This window comes from Berghia stephanieae, chromosome 9 (genome assembly GCF_034508935.2).
Source record: "Berghia stephanieae isolate SIO BIC M18660-M18661 chromosome 9, UCSD_Bste_1.3, whole genome shotgun sequence".
Taxonomy (NCBI): domain Eukaryota; kingdom Metazoa; phylum Mollusca; class Gastropoda; order Nudibranchia; family Aeolidiidae; genus Berghia; species Berghia stephanieae.
Genome location: NC_088368.1, coordinates 25,970,917 through 25,990,745, shown reverse-complemented (window position 1 = coordinate 25,990,745; position 19,829 = coordinate 25,970,917). Strand labels below are relative to the sequence as shown.

At 37.4% G+C, this 19,829-nt stretch overlaps 1 protein-coding gene across 2 annotated transcripts in view; it reads right to left on the bottom strand.

Moving 5' to 3' along the window:
- The window catches only part of LOC144979937 (uncharacterized), a 56,348-nt gene extending 36,745 nt beyond the window's left edge, over positions 1-19,603 (bottom strand). The window contains exons 1-3 of one of the 2 annotated variants that reach the window (XM_078927260.1): positions 19,363-19,603; positions 14,903-15,062; positions 13,807-14,067 (exon numbers count right to left, since the gene is read on the bottom strand). In XM_078927260.1, the coding sequence (XP_078783386.1) occupies positions 13,807-14,067; positions 14,903-15,062; positions 19,363-19,418 (477 nt within the window). In that variant the 5' untranslated portion in view covers positions 19,419-19,603. Of the gene's footprint in view, positions 1-8,100; positions 8,286-13,806; positions 14,068-14,902; positions 15,063-19,362 lie in introns of those variants that run through there. The other variant, XM_078927261.1, reaches the window with a different exon arrangement.
- Positions 19,604-19,829: the final 226 nt, after the last annotated feature.

Sequence of the window (19,829 nt, the reverse complement as noted above, 5' to 3'; positions counted from 1 at the left end):
TAACAACATCCACAACACCACCACCACCAACAACAACAACAACAAATTCAAAATCAACAACAACAGCAGCAGTAGCAACAGCAACAACAGCAGCAGTAGCAACAACAACAACAACAACAACAACACGCACACACATACACACAAACACAAAAAAAGAGGCAACAATTGGTCGTGGGCTGAAATTAGACCGGATTGATTCCTCGCTTACAACAGAGCAAATACTTCAAATGCGCCCGATGTTGATTAAGTCGGGTAAAAACCTGTCGCTTTACACGATAAATCAAATAAAAATATCAAGGATATACTCCAATCAAGGGCGTAACATTTGGATTTTTATTCCTGACTGAGTAGTAGTAGTAGTAGTAGTAGTAGTAGTAGTAGTAGTAGTAGTAGTAGTAGTAGTAGTAGTAGTAGTAGTAGTAGTAGTAGTAGTAGTAGTAGTAGTAGTAGTAATGGTAGTAGTAGTAGTAGTAGTAGTAGTAGTAGTAGTAGTAGTAGTAGTAGTAGTAGTAGTAGAAAAGAAAAAAAGAAAATAATCATTTTTCGATTACATATTGCTTTCATTCGATTTAAAATTAAGATTTACCTGTAAAATTTTAGAAATATAAATATTAAATAATTATCAACAATGCTTCTTTGATCAGCTATGTTGAATAAAACCAATTAGATATCATGAATTTATAGACTTTGTAACATTTACGGAAGTATGACATAAAAAAACACTTAAGATAATACGACAATAGGATTTGGTATCAACTTCATTTGGTCAAGAAGGTAAAAATAAGTTGTGTATGTATGTGTTTGAGAGAGAGAGAGAGAGAGAGAGAGAGAGAGAGAGAGAGAGAGAGAGAGAGAGAGAGAGAGAGAGAGAGACTTACCAAGGGAAATTATGGCGTGGAAAAAAAAAAAAAAAAAAAAAAGAGAATAGGCAGCACGGAAATTGTTATGTAGGTAGGTGTATTCAACTAAGGAACCAAATGTACACGAATTTACAAAACCCACTCGCTGTCTGTCCTCGGGCGCTAGCAAATCTGACTTTCAACTTCCCAAGTCGTGAACCATAGCGGCATGTTGCCTACGCCTTAGTACGAGTAGTAAGAACGGAGGGTTATCATGTACATAAATAGTGTGAGTGTGTGTGTGTGTGTGTGTGTGTGTGTGAGAGAGAGAGAGCGTATGTGAGTGTGTGTGTGTGTGTTTAAGTGGTCGTGTGTATTATTGGTCTTTTGCTTACAGTCATAGCGGTTGGTCAATAAATGAGTGGCTGACCGAATTCCTAACCGGTCGAGGATTTAATAAAATAGACGAACGCGTACAGACAACTCGTTTGGGTTCATGGCAACGTCAGGTCAGTCAAGGACATCGATATTTGAAAGCCTATGGCCATGGCTGGCTTTCACTCTCAGGTACATTATAATAATAATAATATTATAGTACAGTTAAAGGTGTATATGGAGCGATGGTGTATCGTATCATCATCATCATTAACAACAACAACAAAATGCATAATCGAACCAGGGACCTACAAATCCGAAAACAAGTGTCATCTGCTGTACCACAGAGAAGCATGTGCCGCTATTCGTAGAGCGGACATTCCACACGGTGAAATCTAGCTTACTTTATATCACTTCATTCACATCCCGGTCATAACTGCAACGGAATGAATGTCTTCCGATTTATATCAGCTCCATTCAAAATCGATATTCAATAACAAACAAGGGCAAGATTTATAAGCAGTGCAACAGCGGTATTGGGTCAGAAAATCGATAATTAAAATGAGACAAGTTCGAAATGTTGGAGTGATAGATCGATTTGATTGGAGAGAAAAAATATATATATAACAAAATACAAACAGAAATTTGGGGCAGCATGGCTCAGCGGTACGGTCTTTGCTTTGTACCCGAAAGGTACCAAACCCGAATACCTGCTGCTCTGTGTGGTCTTGAGCAAGTCACTTCGGCCTAGCTCAGCTTGCGGCACTGCACTGCGGCTGTCGCACGGATTCCAGTCTTCCATTGGAATAGACCCTAAAGACAATTTTTCCTCCATGAAATTAATAAAGGACTAGCCCCTATGATTTTGAAATTTTGAGCTTAAAATGCAAGAAAAATCACCCACCCCAAGGTCACACAAAAAAAAAATCATGGATATAATACATGCGCCCACCGTCTCAACCAGGTATCATATCAAAATTAATATTGCACATAAACCCGAATTTAATGCCAAAGTTATCAAAATTACAATATGCGCACGCGCGCGCGCGTGTGTGTGTGTGATTAGATTAATTAAGAGAATGTGCTCATACTTTCAAATAAACGCACTCAAAATTACTAACAAAAGGAAAAGCTTCACACGCAACGGGACCGAAATCGATCTCCAGTGAAGTTGAGGCTGAAAGAAATTCGGGATATATAGACTAGCGCCCTTTCCAAAGTGTAGAAAACAATTGCTATTGTCCGTTTCACGAAATTGAAACTGGGATACTCTCCCGACTCCATGGGCCTAATGGCTTTGAAGGTCTAATCGAAAATGTTAATAGTTAATGGTGCTATGCGCTCAGTTAAAATACTCACGACACCCGCCAGCCGGATAAACCGTGCCAACATACAAAAACTAGGTGTACCCTACAGAAGAGAGTGATGTACCCTTAAACGTTTATATATAATCTGATTGATACAATATAGTGAGAACTAACTACTCATTAAAAATGGCTGGCTAAAAACAATAACAAGCAGTTGAGTGGCGTCCCTTTCGTTCCTTCTAGACTAAACTTCAAACCAATTTTAAGCACCCGGTTCATTCCGACATAATTCCGGTTTGGGGCGGTTGGTTACATATTATACGTAATTAAGTAATAATGGCCTCCATTTTACCATTCACATTCCCTGCCACTAATCAGTCATCAACAACCCTTGACATTAACCCCCCCCCCCCCCCCCCCCCACCCCCCACCCCACCAAAAAAAAAAATTTGTTGTAAAACAAGCAAAAAGGACAGTCCGTGTCGGAAGTGTGTCACGAGCCATTGTGTTCTTGTAACCAGTTGTTTTTGATCAAACCGGTAAGCCCCATTGTACATTGATTGTTATCTATCTGTCTATCACTTCCACGTCACACCGGACGCGTGTATCAATCAATCGAGACTCGAGACAAGCCTGAGACATAATTTAAAGATAACTGGCGTTTTATCTGTGTATGCCACCGCAATGAAGAGAGGGGGAAAAGTCGTATTTCGAAAATCACAAGCCTTGTACTTCTTTTTTCTTTTTTTTTTCTGTTTATTTTTTTTTTTTTAATTTTGTTTGTTTAATAACAAGAAATAAAGTGAGAAGAACATTGTCAGAGGAAAAAAAAATAAAAATTTTGCGGCGATGTGGATTCGAACCAACGACCTTACTGTTACGGCAACTCCGCCTGGTCACGAGAGGGATGCTCTACAATCGACGCCATCCACCACTCCGTAAATAAAAAAAAGTGATTTCAAACGTAGCATCTATCTTGAGTCCGCCTCGCGATTTCACCAGGTCATGGAGTCCGCACATAAACATACGTTTGTTGACGAGCTAGCAGTTAAAAGCTTATGAGCTCTATTTTCAACACAAACACATAATTTCAAAGAGACGATTGAGACATTGAGTAAGCTCCGATATTATTAAAGGAGGCTTTTTTGGGTTGTTTTTTGTTTGTTTTTTTAATATTTATTTTTTTTTGCTCTGAAAGTTTGACTGGGTTTGCGACAGGTTAAAATACATGTTGATTTTGTTTATTTTTTGTTTTTTTTTAATAAATGATTTATAAGACATTCTTTATTCATTAGTAATTACTAAGGGCAAATATTCTTTAGAATCTATCCCGAGAAAAGGCCGAAAGCATTCAGGCGTCAGCCGTGGCTCAGCACCGCAAATTGAGCGATAGGGGCACAAGACACCAAAGAAAACAACAACAACAACAAAAAAACAAACGAGATGCCAACAGCAGGTTTCGAACTTGGGCCCACCGGGAAGAGCGATGCCATATCAACATGGTCATCTCGCTTTATTGTCTTATGCCCAGACCTACAAATTGTATCTGCCAACCAAGTAAGTCTTTCTCGTACGATAAGAGCATCTAATGATTCATAAGTAAAACGTGCCATCGTTTTCAAAACAAAAATTGATTAGTTAGCAAAACATGTTACGGAAATGATGTGAAAAGTAACGAGTGACTCAGCACTGAGCTTATCTTGCGCTATTATAAAGTGCAATATCCACTAAAAGCCAACAGCAACTCTTAACATGTAAGTCAGGTATGACAGAGCAAGACGACTGTAAAGGCCCTATTACGTGTTGTTTTGTTCGTGGTTTGTTACTCTTCTTGTTGTTTTGTTGTATTTTTCAGTTTTTAGGAGGACGGGTGTTTGTTTTGTTTTAGTTTTTTGTTATATGTTTTTGTTTTTTTGGGTTTGTCCTTTTTTTTGTTGTTGTTGTTGTTGTACTGTTTTGTTTCGTTTTCTTTCCTAAGCAGACACAACGTTGTTGCCGGTCATTAATTCATTTTAAACCTGAATACAGTGTGAAAATGTGAGTAAAGGACATTTCCCAAGGACTCGAAGTTTGCGCAGCCCAAAAATGGTACTCGAACCAGGGACCCACCGGTCCGGAGACAGTGTCATACCACAAGACCGCAGAGCCTAAAGTTATGACTACGAGATTTCACACAGCCTGCCAGAAAGGCACTTCGAAAAAGTCATATAAACAAAATAGAGGCCAAGGAGAGATACTTGTCTAATCTTTAACTATTTAACTGCCGTACTCTGGGAAGACACCTATTAAAAAATTTGGCCAGAAAACTCGTCCTTCAAATATCGACCGGTTTCAATTACCCTCATCTCGGCGACAATTTTCAAACCTGGGACTCCGGTAAAGTCCCAGGTTTGCGAGTTTTGGCCAAGCTGAGGGCCATTCAAATCGATCGATACATCCGCAAAGTCCCAAGTTTGAGAATATTTGCCAAGATGAGGGTCATTCAAATCGATCAAAACTTCAGCGATGTCCCAGGTTTGAAAGTCTTTTTTCCCCCAAAAATGAGGGTTATTTAAAACGATTTTTGAAGGACGAGTTTTCTGGCCAAAATTGTTCAATGCATGTCTTTCCAGAGTACGGATTGGGAGTTAACTGGATAGCTAAATGTCTATATTCTGTTTTCCAACAGAGCGTCTTAAAAAAAGAAGCAAACTACGGTGCTGTGTCTATTTATTTCCACAGGGGTTTGGTCGTAGCCATGGTTAACTTATAGCCTGACACTGACCAAAAAATTACGCCAAAAGACCAGTCTTTGGCCACACAAGAAAACAAATCGTGAGTTGTATTCAATAGTTCACCAATGGGACCACTTGTTTCCATGAGCACTACTAACGACAACTCACTAGGCGTTGCAAAAACTAAATAATGACGTCAAAAGATCAGTCCTTTTGGGTTTCAGTGTCGGGCTATAACTTAACGATGGCTACGGTTTGGTGGCCTCCATGACCACCAAGAAAGAATTGGGCAGATCCCCTCAATCCCTGCCCCAAATCCTCAACCACAGAAGACAGCACTGAATACCATACTGACGTCTGTGTCTGTATAACAATGCTGATGATTTGGTGAAGTATGAAAGCCACATTTATCATGCACTGTTGGATAAGAAACGACAGGCATGCATTCGTTACGAATAAAGTGTGTGTGTGTGTGTGTGTGTGTGTGTGTGTGTGTGTGTGTGTGTGTTTAACTGATATTGTTATAGCGACCATATGATTGCCAGGCTGATAGGCCTAAATAATACAGAATATTTACACGCAGTGAAAGCTCATAAGCAAGTGTCACCGTCAACCTGCATGTGATGGTGATAAAGACATGATAATTATATATGGTGAACATTGAAAAGGGAAGAGACAATGACGAACATGGATCATGAGTTTTAGATAAATCATCGAGACATTCCAGTGGGAGTGACTGAGAAAAAGCAAGGAATTTGATTATCTCCGAACAATGTGCGGCTATGTGGTCTAGTGGTATGACACTCGCTTTCGGATCGGAAGGTCCTGGGTTCGAGCCTCGCGATCGGCGCATAGTTGAGTCCTTGGAAAAGGCTCTTTACCCACATTCTCTCACCGTACTCAGGTGTAAAATGAGTACCTGAAAAATTGTAATATCGCATAACAGGCGTCATGTCACGTCCTATATGTTAAATGTTGCTGTTGACCAGGGGCCCCTTGTAAAGCGCTTTGAGCACATTTAGTGGATATTGCGCTATATAAAGCTCAATTTTAAATATTTAAAAAATTTTTAATGTTTCAAAACCTTGGGTATCAGCGATGTAATTTAGACCTTAGCGCTTGTTGGTTAAATAATAAATATAAATAAGGCCGAACTGGAGGTGAACGGTGAAAACCTGAGTATTTCCATTAAGATTACGAGATTGAGGGATAGCGTGGCTCGTCTTTGCTTCCTACCCGAAAGGTACCGAGTTCAATCACTCGCCGCTGCGCTGAGTGGCCTTGAACAAGTCACCTCTCGCCCTAGCTCAATTTGCAGCGCTGCACTGCGGCTGACGCCTGGGTTATTCCAGTCTTCCCTTGGAATAGACCCTAAAGACAAATTTCCCCTATCGGATGAATAAAGGGATTTTTTTTTCATTTATATTTTATATTTATATATATATATATATATATATATATATATATATATATATATATATATATATATATATATATATATATATATATATATATATATATATTATACATAGCTACACACAATGCATCACAGGGGAATAATAAAATAGCAAATAAATATGGTTTGACTTTTTACGCCCAAAGTATAAATAAGGGGGCTACTCGCATACCCTTACCCCAATCTATCACAAGATTTCGGTAAGACGTTATACTTTGTCGGATAGCCTTCCGTTACCTCCGGATACAAGAATTTGTTAATGGAGGTAGGTAGACATTTTATATATATATATACATACAGATATCAACGGTAATCAGAAGGTCTGAGGTTTGGTCCCCAGTCGAGGTAGACTGACTTTTTTGGAGATGTTTTTTATTTTTTCTTCTATTTTTCTTCATTCCTTTGTCTGGCACCTTTCATACACGCTTGTTCAGATATATATCTTACACTGATGCCTGATCCTTAATTTCTAAATTTGATATTTTCAAAAAGTTAACTGGTTACAGACTGGTTCCATATAACACATCTGTGACGCTACTTGATTTCATTCAGCCAATACTGCAAAGTGAAAGCGAAAGACTCGACCCTGAATAATATCCAATCTGCGTGTCTGAAATCAAAGAACAAAAACAAAACAAACAAAAAAAAAAAAAAAAAACAACCCAAAAACACCTATTAAAAATTCTGAAGGAAACTCGTCCTGCAATTAATATCGACCGATTAAAATAACCCTCATCTTGACAAAAACTCTCTAACCTGTGAGTTCGAGCTTGAGAGTTTTTGAAATGATGATGGTCATTTTAATCAATCGATATTTGAAGGACGAGTTTTCTGGCCAAAACTTTAAAAACGTGCTGTCGTTTGTTTTATGTTTTGTTATTTTTTCCTCTCAGAGTATGCCAGCAATTGAAAAGAGAACGAAGATGTCCAATAGGCAACATGTACCTACTATTTCTAGGAAAAGAAAATTTGGGACCATATTTTGGTCTTCCCGGTGAAACAAACTGGTTTAAAACTATAATATCTACTGTATCAAGGGGTTTTTTTTAAAGATATCAGACTTCGAGCATTAAGATAAAGCTCTTTTTTTTCAAATTGTAAATGTGGTTTTCTCGGCCATCAAAATCAATATCGGTCATCGTTTTTAAAAAAAAATAAAATTCTTGTTTGTTTGTTGGGTTTGTTTTGTTTTTGTTTTGTATCTTGGCGGAGTTTCAAGCTAATTGAAATGAACACAGTTTTATAAATACCTACCAAGTAGACCAGAGAGAGTATGTTCCAACAGAGTACCAGATTACAAAAGGAAACGAATAAAGCAATGCTTTTCCCACAAAACAAACTTGTGTTGCTCTCTGAAGGAGTTTCAAGCTCATGGTTAATAATACAGTTTGAAAAAAAAAAAAACCTACCTTGTAGACGACGGAGAGTATGTTCCAACAGAGTACCAGATTACACAAGAAAATAAATAAAACCCAATTCATTCCAACGATGTCACCATGGACGCCCTTGGACAAGGGAAGGTGAAGATGTTGATGGTGATGGGTCTTCGAAGGTTCAAACCAGTGATGCATACTAGTTCGAACACAACTACGACAATAGCGGGAGCCAGGGCCAATTCCCGGCTTTTATAATGCAATTGACGAGATAAAGACCTGATCATGATGTCATAGAGATAGGTACCTAATGTGCTTTTTGGTCATTGTTATCAGTGCAGCACCAATCGTTTTGAAACCTTGTGTGTCGAATTTTAGCTGTATATCTATGACCTGACAGCTTTTACATTATCAGTTTCTCAGTCAAAACACATTGTACTATATAATATACTCAACCCCCTTCCCCCCAACACACACACACACACACACACACACACACATACAAACATCCAGCATTATCAGATATATTACAATAAATAATAATAATATATGATAATCACATCTTGTAATTAGGTTGGGGGGGGGGGGGGGGGGGCGGAGAGGCTTGGTAGCTCAATCAATGTACCTGGTGAGACCTTGCGTCAAGGCGGATTATTATTTACTTGGTCATCCAGTCCACTTGGCAGTGATTGGAGAGCTGAAATTTGTTAAACTTACATTACTTATATCTTATTCATGATAAGTTGATCATTATTTCTCTCTTCTGGTCATTTGTATGCAGTTTTGTGTTTTTTTTTTTTTTTTGGGGGGGGGGGGGGGGGGTTGGGTTTTTTTTTTGTTGGTGTGTGTGTGGGGGGGGGGGGGGGATAGATCGATGTCTTGGACACGCCAGGTGTACTCCTATATTGACTGGCTGCGGTCGTAATATAGAAGAAAAAAGGGTAGTGTAATTTGTGGACTTAAACAGATTGTTGTTACCACAAGTCCAACTGCATGGATGTAATCCTAATATACATGGGTTGGTTGTCACATTGCATTCACCCCCTGGCAAAGATAAATACTTAAATTTAAAATAAATAAATAAATGTAAACAAATGGCATCATCTCCGAACCCATCTAATATCATTTGCAGTGAAATCCCATCTCCACACCCACGAGCCGTATTTAATCAAAGTCTCCTATCTAAAACAATGGGTGCAACAATCAAAATTAAATGCACATCAAAAAGCCACAACGCAGAGCGTGTGCCAGTGAATCACTCTTAACATTGACCGATATGTACAATTCAAAAAATACAGCCGCACTCGACGGCTGATTATTAATTTAATTAACGGAATCTTAATACTGTGACGTCACTCGTACGCGTCCACTAAATCATGGAAAGTCAACCAAAGAGGTGAGAGTTTAGACATTGAAAACGACGACTGACCAAACCACTCAACGTAAGCAGAGTTTGAAACAGTAACAAGTAAACGACTACATTCCTCGAACCTACACGATCGACCATCGACGAGGAAGATCAGCCTCAAATCTCGCCACAGGACGCTCGGTTATCGATGTCTGAAGACAGAACCTGGTTTTCGTACTCGCCCACCGGGCGTCTGTCTTGTGGCGACGTCTGAACAGATCTTGGTTTTCTTCCTCATCGGTGGTCGGTCGTTTCGATTCGGGGAACGTAATCGTTAACTTGCTAACTCGAAGACCATCGAAATACCACCGTTTTTAATCGCTATACGATCTCTTTGAACACTAATGAAACCAATCCCTTGTATCAATAAATGAAATGATATAGGTAATATGTATGTTAAGATTTAATTAAAATAACTATGTAATGTGTCAACCAAGTGGATTGGCAAGCCGTTCCCCGACAACAACAAATACAAAAAGTAGTCCTTCAGAGACACTAGGGTCCATTAAGCCGAAATCTATCCCGCTTCCTGCAGCATTAAAAAAGCGATTTGAGCACGTTTAGAGGACACTGTCATATGATATATATATATATATATATATATATATATATATATATATATATATATATATATATATATATATATATATATATATATATATATTGAATCGTGTTTGATACAAATATGGTACGAAAAGTGCTCGACATGTAGCAATGGAGCGAATTATTATTTTAATATTTACCACAATGTTTGAGACAGTCTACATTAATGTTTCAGGCCTAATTAGCCATCGTCAGGACTGTGTGTTACATGAGTTTGGTTTGTTGACTGTTGTTGTTTGTTGACTCACTGGCCTAACACAGAATACTTTCTGCCAGATCTTACAGGCCCAGTTGCCTAATCACTGTATGGTGGACAGGGAGGGGGGTTGGGGTGGCAGATAAAATATCGACTTCACCCAAGATCGATCCTACTCATATTGCATGCCAAGGGAGTGTTCTACCAAGTGAGACCCCCCCCCCCCCCCCTTGTTTTTTTATTTTATTTTTTTGTTTTGCATATCATCCTTTTGTTTAAAAGAAAGAGAACCTTGTAAAATAAAAAGTCTAGTTTATCTATTCATATTTTTTTTCTTGTCAAACTAAACGCCATCCGTTCGACACGGCCACTCCCAATATTTCATCATTACATATAAACCACACTGTCAGCAGACTGCACGCCCCCGACAAATCCCCCATAAAACATCGATTGATTGGTAATCGTAAGATACGGAGGTCGACACCATAATAATATATAACTTAATGCATAAACAGTGGCGTCAAGTTTGGTTATCTCTATTTTTCTTTCTTTTTTTTTTAATATTCTTTTGATCTTTTGTTGTTGTTGTTTTTGTTTTTTTTGTTTTTTTTGTTTGTTTTTTGTTGGTTTGTCTGTCTGTTTTGTTTTCTTTTTGTTATTGGACAGGGGGTGGTTGAATGGGGGAAGGGATGGGGATAAATACTTTGCTTTCTTGCATGTTTGTTTGTTTTTTGTATGGTTTTTTAAAAAAATTATGTTAACTGTTTCCCTTAGTCTTTCTCATAATATTGTTTTGCTTGGTTATTTTTTAAATATATATGTTCTTGTTTAATATATATAGTGTGCGCTTCGCTAAGAAACTCACAACGTTGCCATCCGGAAGTATAACGGACCAACACACAAAACTATGTGCAACCATGAACTTTTATAAGCTGGTTAATAGTTTAGTGAGAATTACTCATAAACAGGGATGGCAAAAAAACAATAACAAAGACCTGAGTGACGTCATATTCGTTCTATCTATAGTTCTGTTTTGTTGTTTGTTATTTATTACATTGTTTTGTTTTCTGGGTTTTTAAAAATATAACACATTTACATTGCATGTCTTACTGTTGTTGTTTTTATCCACAGGTTCTATATTCAGCCCCTCTCTTTTCAATGTAGACTTGATCATTCACGTGCAAATATAATTACTAATTACCAGAGAGACCTTTCATCTTGATACAATGCCAGATTTACGTCAGGTCAACCCAATATCAGCTCATTTTCGGCCTTAGATGATATCATATAAGTTTTAGTGTGTGTGTGTGTGTGTGTGTGTGTGTGTGTGGTTTAATATCTTTTTTGTTTATGTTCTGTTTTGTTTTGCTTTGTTTTTTGATGGGTTTTTTTTTCATAAATTAAAGTATTCTGAGTAGCTGAAAAGTCGTTAAGATCACTCATGCCTTGAAATGATGTTTTTTATTCAAGATATGAATTTGACGTACCGTGAATAACGCTTCAAGATAGTCCCACTAATCCTTGTCAAGACTAAAAATGTCGCTAATTGAGTCTCCAGCTCATGCCTTCCCCCTACCTCTTGCCCTCCTTTCGTTTCTTTATACTAATGGGTAGAGACACACGTCTTTGATAAGGATTTTTTTTTCTTTTTTGGTCATTGGTAAGATGGAGATATTTTGCATCTGGAGCTAACTTGTACTATATGTAAACTGAACAGTACATCTCAACCACCCCATCCGATAATTTGTATAGGAGAAAAACATCTATAAAATCAAAAACCAACAGTACATCTCAAAACGACCCCGTTGGATAATTTATATAGGAGAAAAACATCTCTATAACCATAAACAGTAAAAGGGATACAAATTTGGAGGCATCACACGGCATCATCAATTATCAACAAATACAAAGGAATGGAGGAAGGCAACCAACATAGAGAGAGAGAGAGAGAGAGAGAGAAAGAAAGAGAGAGAGAGAGAGGGGGAGAGAGAGAGAGAGAGAGAGAGAGAGAGAGAGAGAGAGAGAGAGAGAGAGAGAGAGAGGGAGAGAGAGAGACCCCAAAGGAATTGGAGACAAACTTTTGGAAACATGACAGGTAGGTCAGACATAACCAAAAAAAATATTTTTTAAAATAATTTTAAAATTGGGAAGCATGTAAGTGTTGGGGGAAAGGAGAGAATATGCTTTTAGGACAAAAGAAAACTGCATTGGATTCAGCCTTTTAATTCAATTAATTAAAATTAAAATAATAGTAAATATTAAGAATATCTAAACCCGACAATGGAATGTCAGATTAAACTAAGTATTTTAGTACTAAACATGCCAGCTGGAAAAAATTATCTGATTTGATACAATTTCCAACCACCCCCCCCCCCCCCCCCCCCCAAAGAATAAAGGATAAAACAGTTATAATGATAACACAGCAAAATTAGATCTGGGGTCAATGCAGACAAGTTGGCCGTTTGATCTAATGTTAGATTTATAACACTCATGTGAGTGATAAATTGATATAAAAGTTTCAAAGTTATGATCCTACACATTCTTACTTTGATGACAAACTAATAAGCCACATTCCAAGAATTAATTTGTTGCCGATATGCCGATTGAAAGACAGAAGACAGAGGAGGAGGAGGAAGTGGAGAACTCAAGAAGAAGAAGAAGAAGAAGAAGAAGAAGAAGAAGAAGAAGAAGAAGAAGAAGAAGAAGAAGAAGAAGAAGAAGAAGGAGGAGGAGGAGGAGGAGGAGGAGGAGGAGGAGGAGGAGGAGATTATTGTTTTTGTTTTTAAGGGTTTTACAGCGCTTGCAACACATTTCGGTCACATCAGCGCCAGTGAAAAGGGAGATTATGGGATAGTAAAAAGTTATAGAATTACAATTAAAGCATCCAAGAAAAGGAAAGACAACGGGGAATGGTACAAATAGGGAATTGGTGTAGATTCCAAGAGCATACCATCAATGTACTTAGCTTGAGATCACCTAAAAGTCTCATCCAGACACGTGCACAAGTCCCCACTAAGAGGAATACACACTTAATGCTTCAATTTAAATTGAAAACAACAAACATAATAATACATAACACACAGAGAGATGATTTACAATGAAAAAAGTATCATCTCCCAAAACTAACTATAATACATTTGACCGTTTCCCTATCAGCTAGGGTATCCGGCCAGGGCAGGACAAAACCAAGTAATCTCATTCCAAGACAAAGACAGAAAGCAAGTTGGAAAACAGATATAGAGGGATAGAAGACACAGTAAGTACCTCCCTGCCCACTATGGGAGAAGAAGAAGAAGAAGAAGAAGAAGAAGAAGAAGAAGAAGAAGAAGAAGAAGAAGAAGAAGAAGAAGAAGAAGAAGAAGATGAAGAAGAAGAAGAAGAAGAAGAAGAAGAAGAAGAAGAAGAAGAAGAAGAAGAAGAAGAAGAAGAAGAAGAAGAAGAAGAAGAAGAAGAAGAAGAAGAAGAAGAAGAAAAAGAAGAAGAAGAAGAAGAAAAAGAAGAAGAAGAAAATTGCTCTAAATAGCAAATTATCTACCTCAAAGAAGTCTTTGCTGTCCAAATTTTTGTCACTCTCAATGTCAGCAATTCCTTCAACCAATCCATCATTAGAAGTTCCTTCCAAGTTACGAGCATGGTCGACACTTTCGTCCAAGACAGAAGTGGATTTATCATCTACCATTTTGATATCAGCATGTCCGTCTTGACTGTTGATGTTATGAACAGGGTCATCCTCAGCCCCAACAACATCTAGATCATTATCTTCACCATTTCCAACAGGTGGTGGTGAAAGTTGAGTCTAGGAAATATAAAAGAAAAAAATAAATGACTGCTGGGAAGACAAGGGGTGCCATAAAAAAATAATAATAAAAAGAATTCAAGAGTTTATTATAGGCCATTGACCAATAACCATAACAAATCTCTCTGAACAAATTATTCTAACATTTACAAGAATAAAGGAATAACATTCTTTTAGTAATCATTTATGGCTATAAAAAAAAACAAACCAAAAAAACAATATCACTACCACCACCACACCAAAATCTTCACTGCCAACCATACTATAACCAAACACTACCACATCATCATCACTACCATGACTTTACTGCAACCCTATGGCAACAATCATCACACCATGAAAATTATCATCACCCGCCCTGCAACCACAAAACACCACATCATTTTCAATACCAGCACTACAACCACACAACACCATAGCTACCATCATAACTGAAACCACCACTACCACATCATTATCATTGCCACCCTTTATTAAAACCACCACCACCACCATCACATCGTCATCACTGCAACTCAAACTACAGCCACCACCACATTAATATTATCACTACCACCACACCATCATTATCACCTCTCAAACTTTAACAACCACACATCATGATCATCATTATCACTATCACTACTATTTAATGCGACTAAAAGCAATGCAAAAAATGCCACGCCAGATTAGAACTGGGACAAGATTGAGAGAAACAGCCAGATTGAAGAGACTCAGCTATCCAATCACTACTTGGTGATCAAAAGGATCAGAACAAAAAATATTGTACCCTATTTTGAAATTAAAACCCCTTGCTTTTGATTCCAGCTGTTGAGATTCCTATTAACATAGTTACCTCAATAGAATGGCTTAATGATGATGTATGCTCAACATCTTTGGTTGCATCATGTGAGAAGGGTTGTTGGGCATTTTGACCAGTCGACTCCTGATCACTATTTGTTATTACTGTATTCAACCCATCTTGCAAGTTGTCGGAAGTCGCAAAGAGATCAGATCTGTAAAAGAAAAAAATTTTAAATTAAAAAAAATTGATAATTCACCTCTCAAATGGGGATAAGGGACAGGGATGGTACAACCATAAATTGTCCAGTTGACATCGATTTGGATGTTCTTTGTAATAATCAAACCTTTAGCAATACACTATGCACAACATTTTAATGGGCTAATTAGAATCAAAGATTGTGTTGTGGAATATAAACCAAAATTCACTCAGTAGCTTTATTTGCTTTCACTTCGCAACAATACAATATCTAACACATAACTTACATCACAGTTACCAGTCATTGATTTTTTATAAAGAACTGACATATGACTTGAAGGTCAATTTCCACTAGTCACAGATGATACTCTAGTAACAGTTTGCATCATCGCATGAAGTAAACATTAATTGACAACCTACAAGATATGCTGCTGATGATGTTGTAAATGTTGCTGCTCGAAGCTCGAAGAAATGCATACAATGTGAAATTGAATGTAAGTTTCAATTTAATTACAAAAACATATTTTTTGTATTTATTTCCAATTCCATTGTATTTATCTCCTAACAATAGTCCTCACAATTTTATAATTCACTTTCTAAACTGCATTACACAGTTCCTCTCCTCCTCCCCTCTTTTCACTGAATCAAATTAATTGCTCACCTTTTAGAAATATCTATTGTCAAATTTGCTTCCTTACAAAGGAGCACTATTTCCTGCCCATCAATGTTTTGTTTATTCATCTTAACAATGCCACTACCACATCATCTCATTCATCTGTAGTGTTTCATTCATCCTGTTTGTTGATAAATGGGAAACCCGAAACATCTGTTCTATCTGTTTTCGTAATTAAATTGAAGCTTACACAATTTTCACATTGTTATTTATTGCTGATGATGTTGAAGATCATCAGGCAAAACAAAAAGTAAAAAATACAAATGGGATGAAAACCAATAAAGAACACACCTTATTTATGCCATTAGACCAGCAAATTTTAGATAACTAAAGATACTACATATCCTGATGAAACATAATGTTTGCCATCACTTGAAAAATCAAAACTGATGGGGAACAAAGTGAGTAATAATGGTGTCGGCCGTAGTCATAAATGACAACTGACTCAGCAAATTGTTTTTGAAATTAGAAAAAAATCACACCACATATAAAAATGAAACTTATCTTAAATAATAATAATAATAATATTTATTGGACATAGCAATTTTAACTGAAAGTCCATAATGGCTAAAAGATTAATTAATATAATAAACGTGCTGTGAAACTACGGAAGTCATCCCAAGAACAATCCTTATTTTAATACCCTCTCTCTCTCTTTCCCTATCTTCATTGTGTGCGTGTGTGGAGAGGGGTACTCCACAACCTCATCAGACATTCATTGAAGAAGTTTTATCTTTTCAAAACGTCAAAAAGCTTTATCAGCATTCGTCAGGTAAAAAAAAAAAAGAAATATTAAAATGGTTCTATTTTAAGTTGGGGGGGGGGGGGGGGGGGGGATACCCTCTTTCATTCAAAATTTTGCTGAAATTCCACTTAAGGCACCACTTCAACTACGTAGCTATACTGTGTTGCTCATCTCGAGCTAAAATGATATATTTAACCAATGGAAAAAAAAAGAAATGTATAAATATTAGACCAGAAAAACGGCTTGTTTTCAATAATTTTATCAATTTAGATTTGCAATCGAGTTACATCCATGCAGCGATCTTTGAAAGTTTTACCGTAGCTTTAGATATCCCAAATTTTATCTGTATCATGCAAAAGCAGCCAAATTAACAATAAAAAATTACTCTTTATGGCCACTAGAAAGCAGCAGAACAATTTCGGGGATTTTCGGTTGGTTTTCCTCCAGCTATTCCACCAAATGACATAATCTCAGAACAAAGGAAGTAATCCATATTTTTAAAAAATTTCAACTGTTAAATTTGGTCAGTGCTACTTCCCACTGTTCCATGTAAAAATTCTGGTCTAGATTTTACAAAATCTTGAGCAGGATAATTTCCCCGCCTCTTGGACTGTGACATGATTATGAAAAATGAAACGAAGTGACTATTATCACCCCCGGGGTGAGAATAAAAATCGATCCAGCTCTCACCCTCCGGATGAGAATAGAGGTCCTCGCCACTTCTCGCTATTCTCACCCCTGTTAGCCAACAGGTAGGGAGGATAGGTAGCCTAGCCGCCACCCCTTCTCGCTATTCTCATCCCGTATTACTATTACCTAACCAACAGCCAGGGTACTACTACTACTACTAATAATAATAATAATAATAATAATAATGATGATGACGACGATGATAATAATAATAATAATAATAATAAGAAGAAGAAGAAGAAGAAGAAGAAGAAGAAGAAGAAGAAGAAGAAGAAGAAGAAGAAGAAGAAGAAGAAGAAGAAGAAGAAGAAGAAGAAAGAAGAAGAAGAAGAAGAAGAAGAAGAAGAGAAACTTTATCTCATATGAAACTTGGCAATCTTGTAGATTTTTCAATTCTAAGTCTATTTCTATGGTCACATATGCGTTATCTTGATAAATTTCTTGTATAGAAGGAACAAAATTGACGTCACCCAGCTCTTTGTTATTGTTTTTAGCTGTCATTTTTATAATAAGGTCTCACCGAATTGTGTTAATCAACATTTAACATTACACAAGGTTTCGTGCCTTGATAACTTGATAACATGGGTGCAAGCAACTGGACCTCAAAAAGCCTGCAAGTCGACTTATGACCAGACATATAATCTGAAAAAGCCTGCAAGATTCATCTAGTCTTCATAATAGTAGTCCACAATTGTTGTATATTTAATCCAAAGGTTGTAATGCAGTAATTTGTTAAGTTTCTTGTCACAAGTTGCACAATTTAAAAAAAAAAAAAAATCAATCAAATCCAAATCGCAAAAAGCCGGCGACGTTTTTTTCGGTAATCCAATCGGCCGGCAGGCCGGCTGTAGCCGGCATTCTTGCACCCATGTGATATATTATATCTGACTGGTAGATGTTATGAGTTTTTTTTTAAACTACACGCATAGCATCAATATTTGAAAGATATGGTTGTTGATATTGGAAAAATTAACAACAGAGTGGTAAGAAAGAGAGATATAAATTGAGATAGGGGAGAGAAAGAAAGAGAAGGGGGGGGGGGGAGAGACGAAATAGAAAGTGGAGGAGAAAGAGAAGAAGAAAATACCAGCAAATTAAAATAGATAAAGACAGGGATAAAGAGAGGGTGGATGGGGAGAGGGCGAGAGAGATATGAACTATTGAGTGGACGAGAGAAAGGAAATACAAACAATATAAAAGATGTAGAGAAATAGAGTTTGGGGTAGGGGGAGGGAGAGAGCGAGAAAATGTAAACAAGTTACAATACCTAACGTAGGGAGAAATTGAGACAGCTTAGTCAACACAAAATAATAATATTAATATGCCCATAAAAGGAGAAGTCCAATTCTTAGAAATTGGGCGAATCCATTTCGCTTTAAAAAAAAAAAAAAAAGAGAGAGAGAGAGAGAGAGAGAGAGAGAGAGAGAGAGAGAGAGAGAGAGAGAGAGAGAGAGAGAGAGAGAGAGAGAGAGAGAGAGGGAGAGAGAGAGAGAGAATCCCGTAGGCAGATTTCCAACAATGATTCCCATATCTCAAGCCAGCCAGTCTACATTTTAAATGCACGACATAATGTTCACCCTCCTTACGTCCAGTACCAGGAGAGATTTGATGATCAGGTGAGAGTAGTGAGGAAGGGGGGGGGGGGGGGTGCTAAGCTGACCCTACACAGGGATGAGAATAGCGAGAAGGGACGGCGGCTAGGCTAGGCTACCCTCCCTACCTGTTGGTTAACAGGGGTGAGAATCGCGAGAAGGGACGGCGGCTAGGCTACCCTCCCTACCTGACTGTTGGTTACAGGGGTGAGAATAGCGAGACGGGGCAACTACCTCTATTCTCATCCCGGGGGTGAGAGCTCGATCGCTTTTCTATTCTCATCCCGGGGGTGAGAATAGAGGCAGCCAAAATGAAAATGAAAAGACAAAATAATTACCTAATTTTTTAAATTAATAATTAATAATAATAATATGGACCAGTCTATGCCCACAGTCCCACAGTTAGATGGCAGTTAAGATTTATCATGTGGTGAAAAGTAAAAACTAGAGTCGAGCCACTAGTTTCGGACATTCTCCATAGATAAAAGATCCCAAGCAAGTCCAGTTTCAGAAGTTTCATCATTCATTGTTTTTGTTTGGTCTGCTGGAGTTAAACAGACAGATTTAGGTCGCAAACGATTTGTTTTTATTTTTTTTTAAAACTTTTAAAACTCACCTTATAAATAATAAAAAAGTACATCCAAATATCAATCTTTTCCAAATAGTATACATATCTCATGATATAGTTACACTTGTCCAATAAAATACATAAAACATGATGAATGTAAAATCGACTCAAGGTCTGTGACTGGTTTGGTTTGGTTTAGATTTTCAGATTTTCTTGTCGTTAGAGTGGGTTTGTTTCCGCTGTGACAGAAGATCTCTGACGTGTATTTAACGTTTGCGCATGCGCATATGACGGTGAATGAAATATTCGCTTTCAAACTTATCGTGAATGATCATGTATAAGCAACTTTATGATTTATTTAATTTGTTTACCCATGAATTTCATAGACCATGGCGTTGCAATTAATTTCAAAGAATCAAATGAGATTATAGAAATTAAAGATGCATCATTGTTCACAAATAAACCAAAACAATTTATCGTTATAACCGCCTTGTAATGGACAATACTTTGCGTCA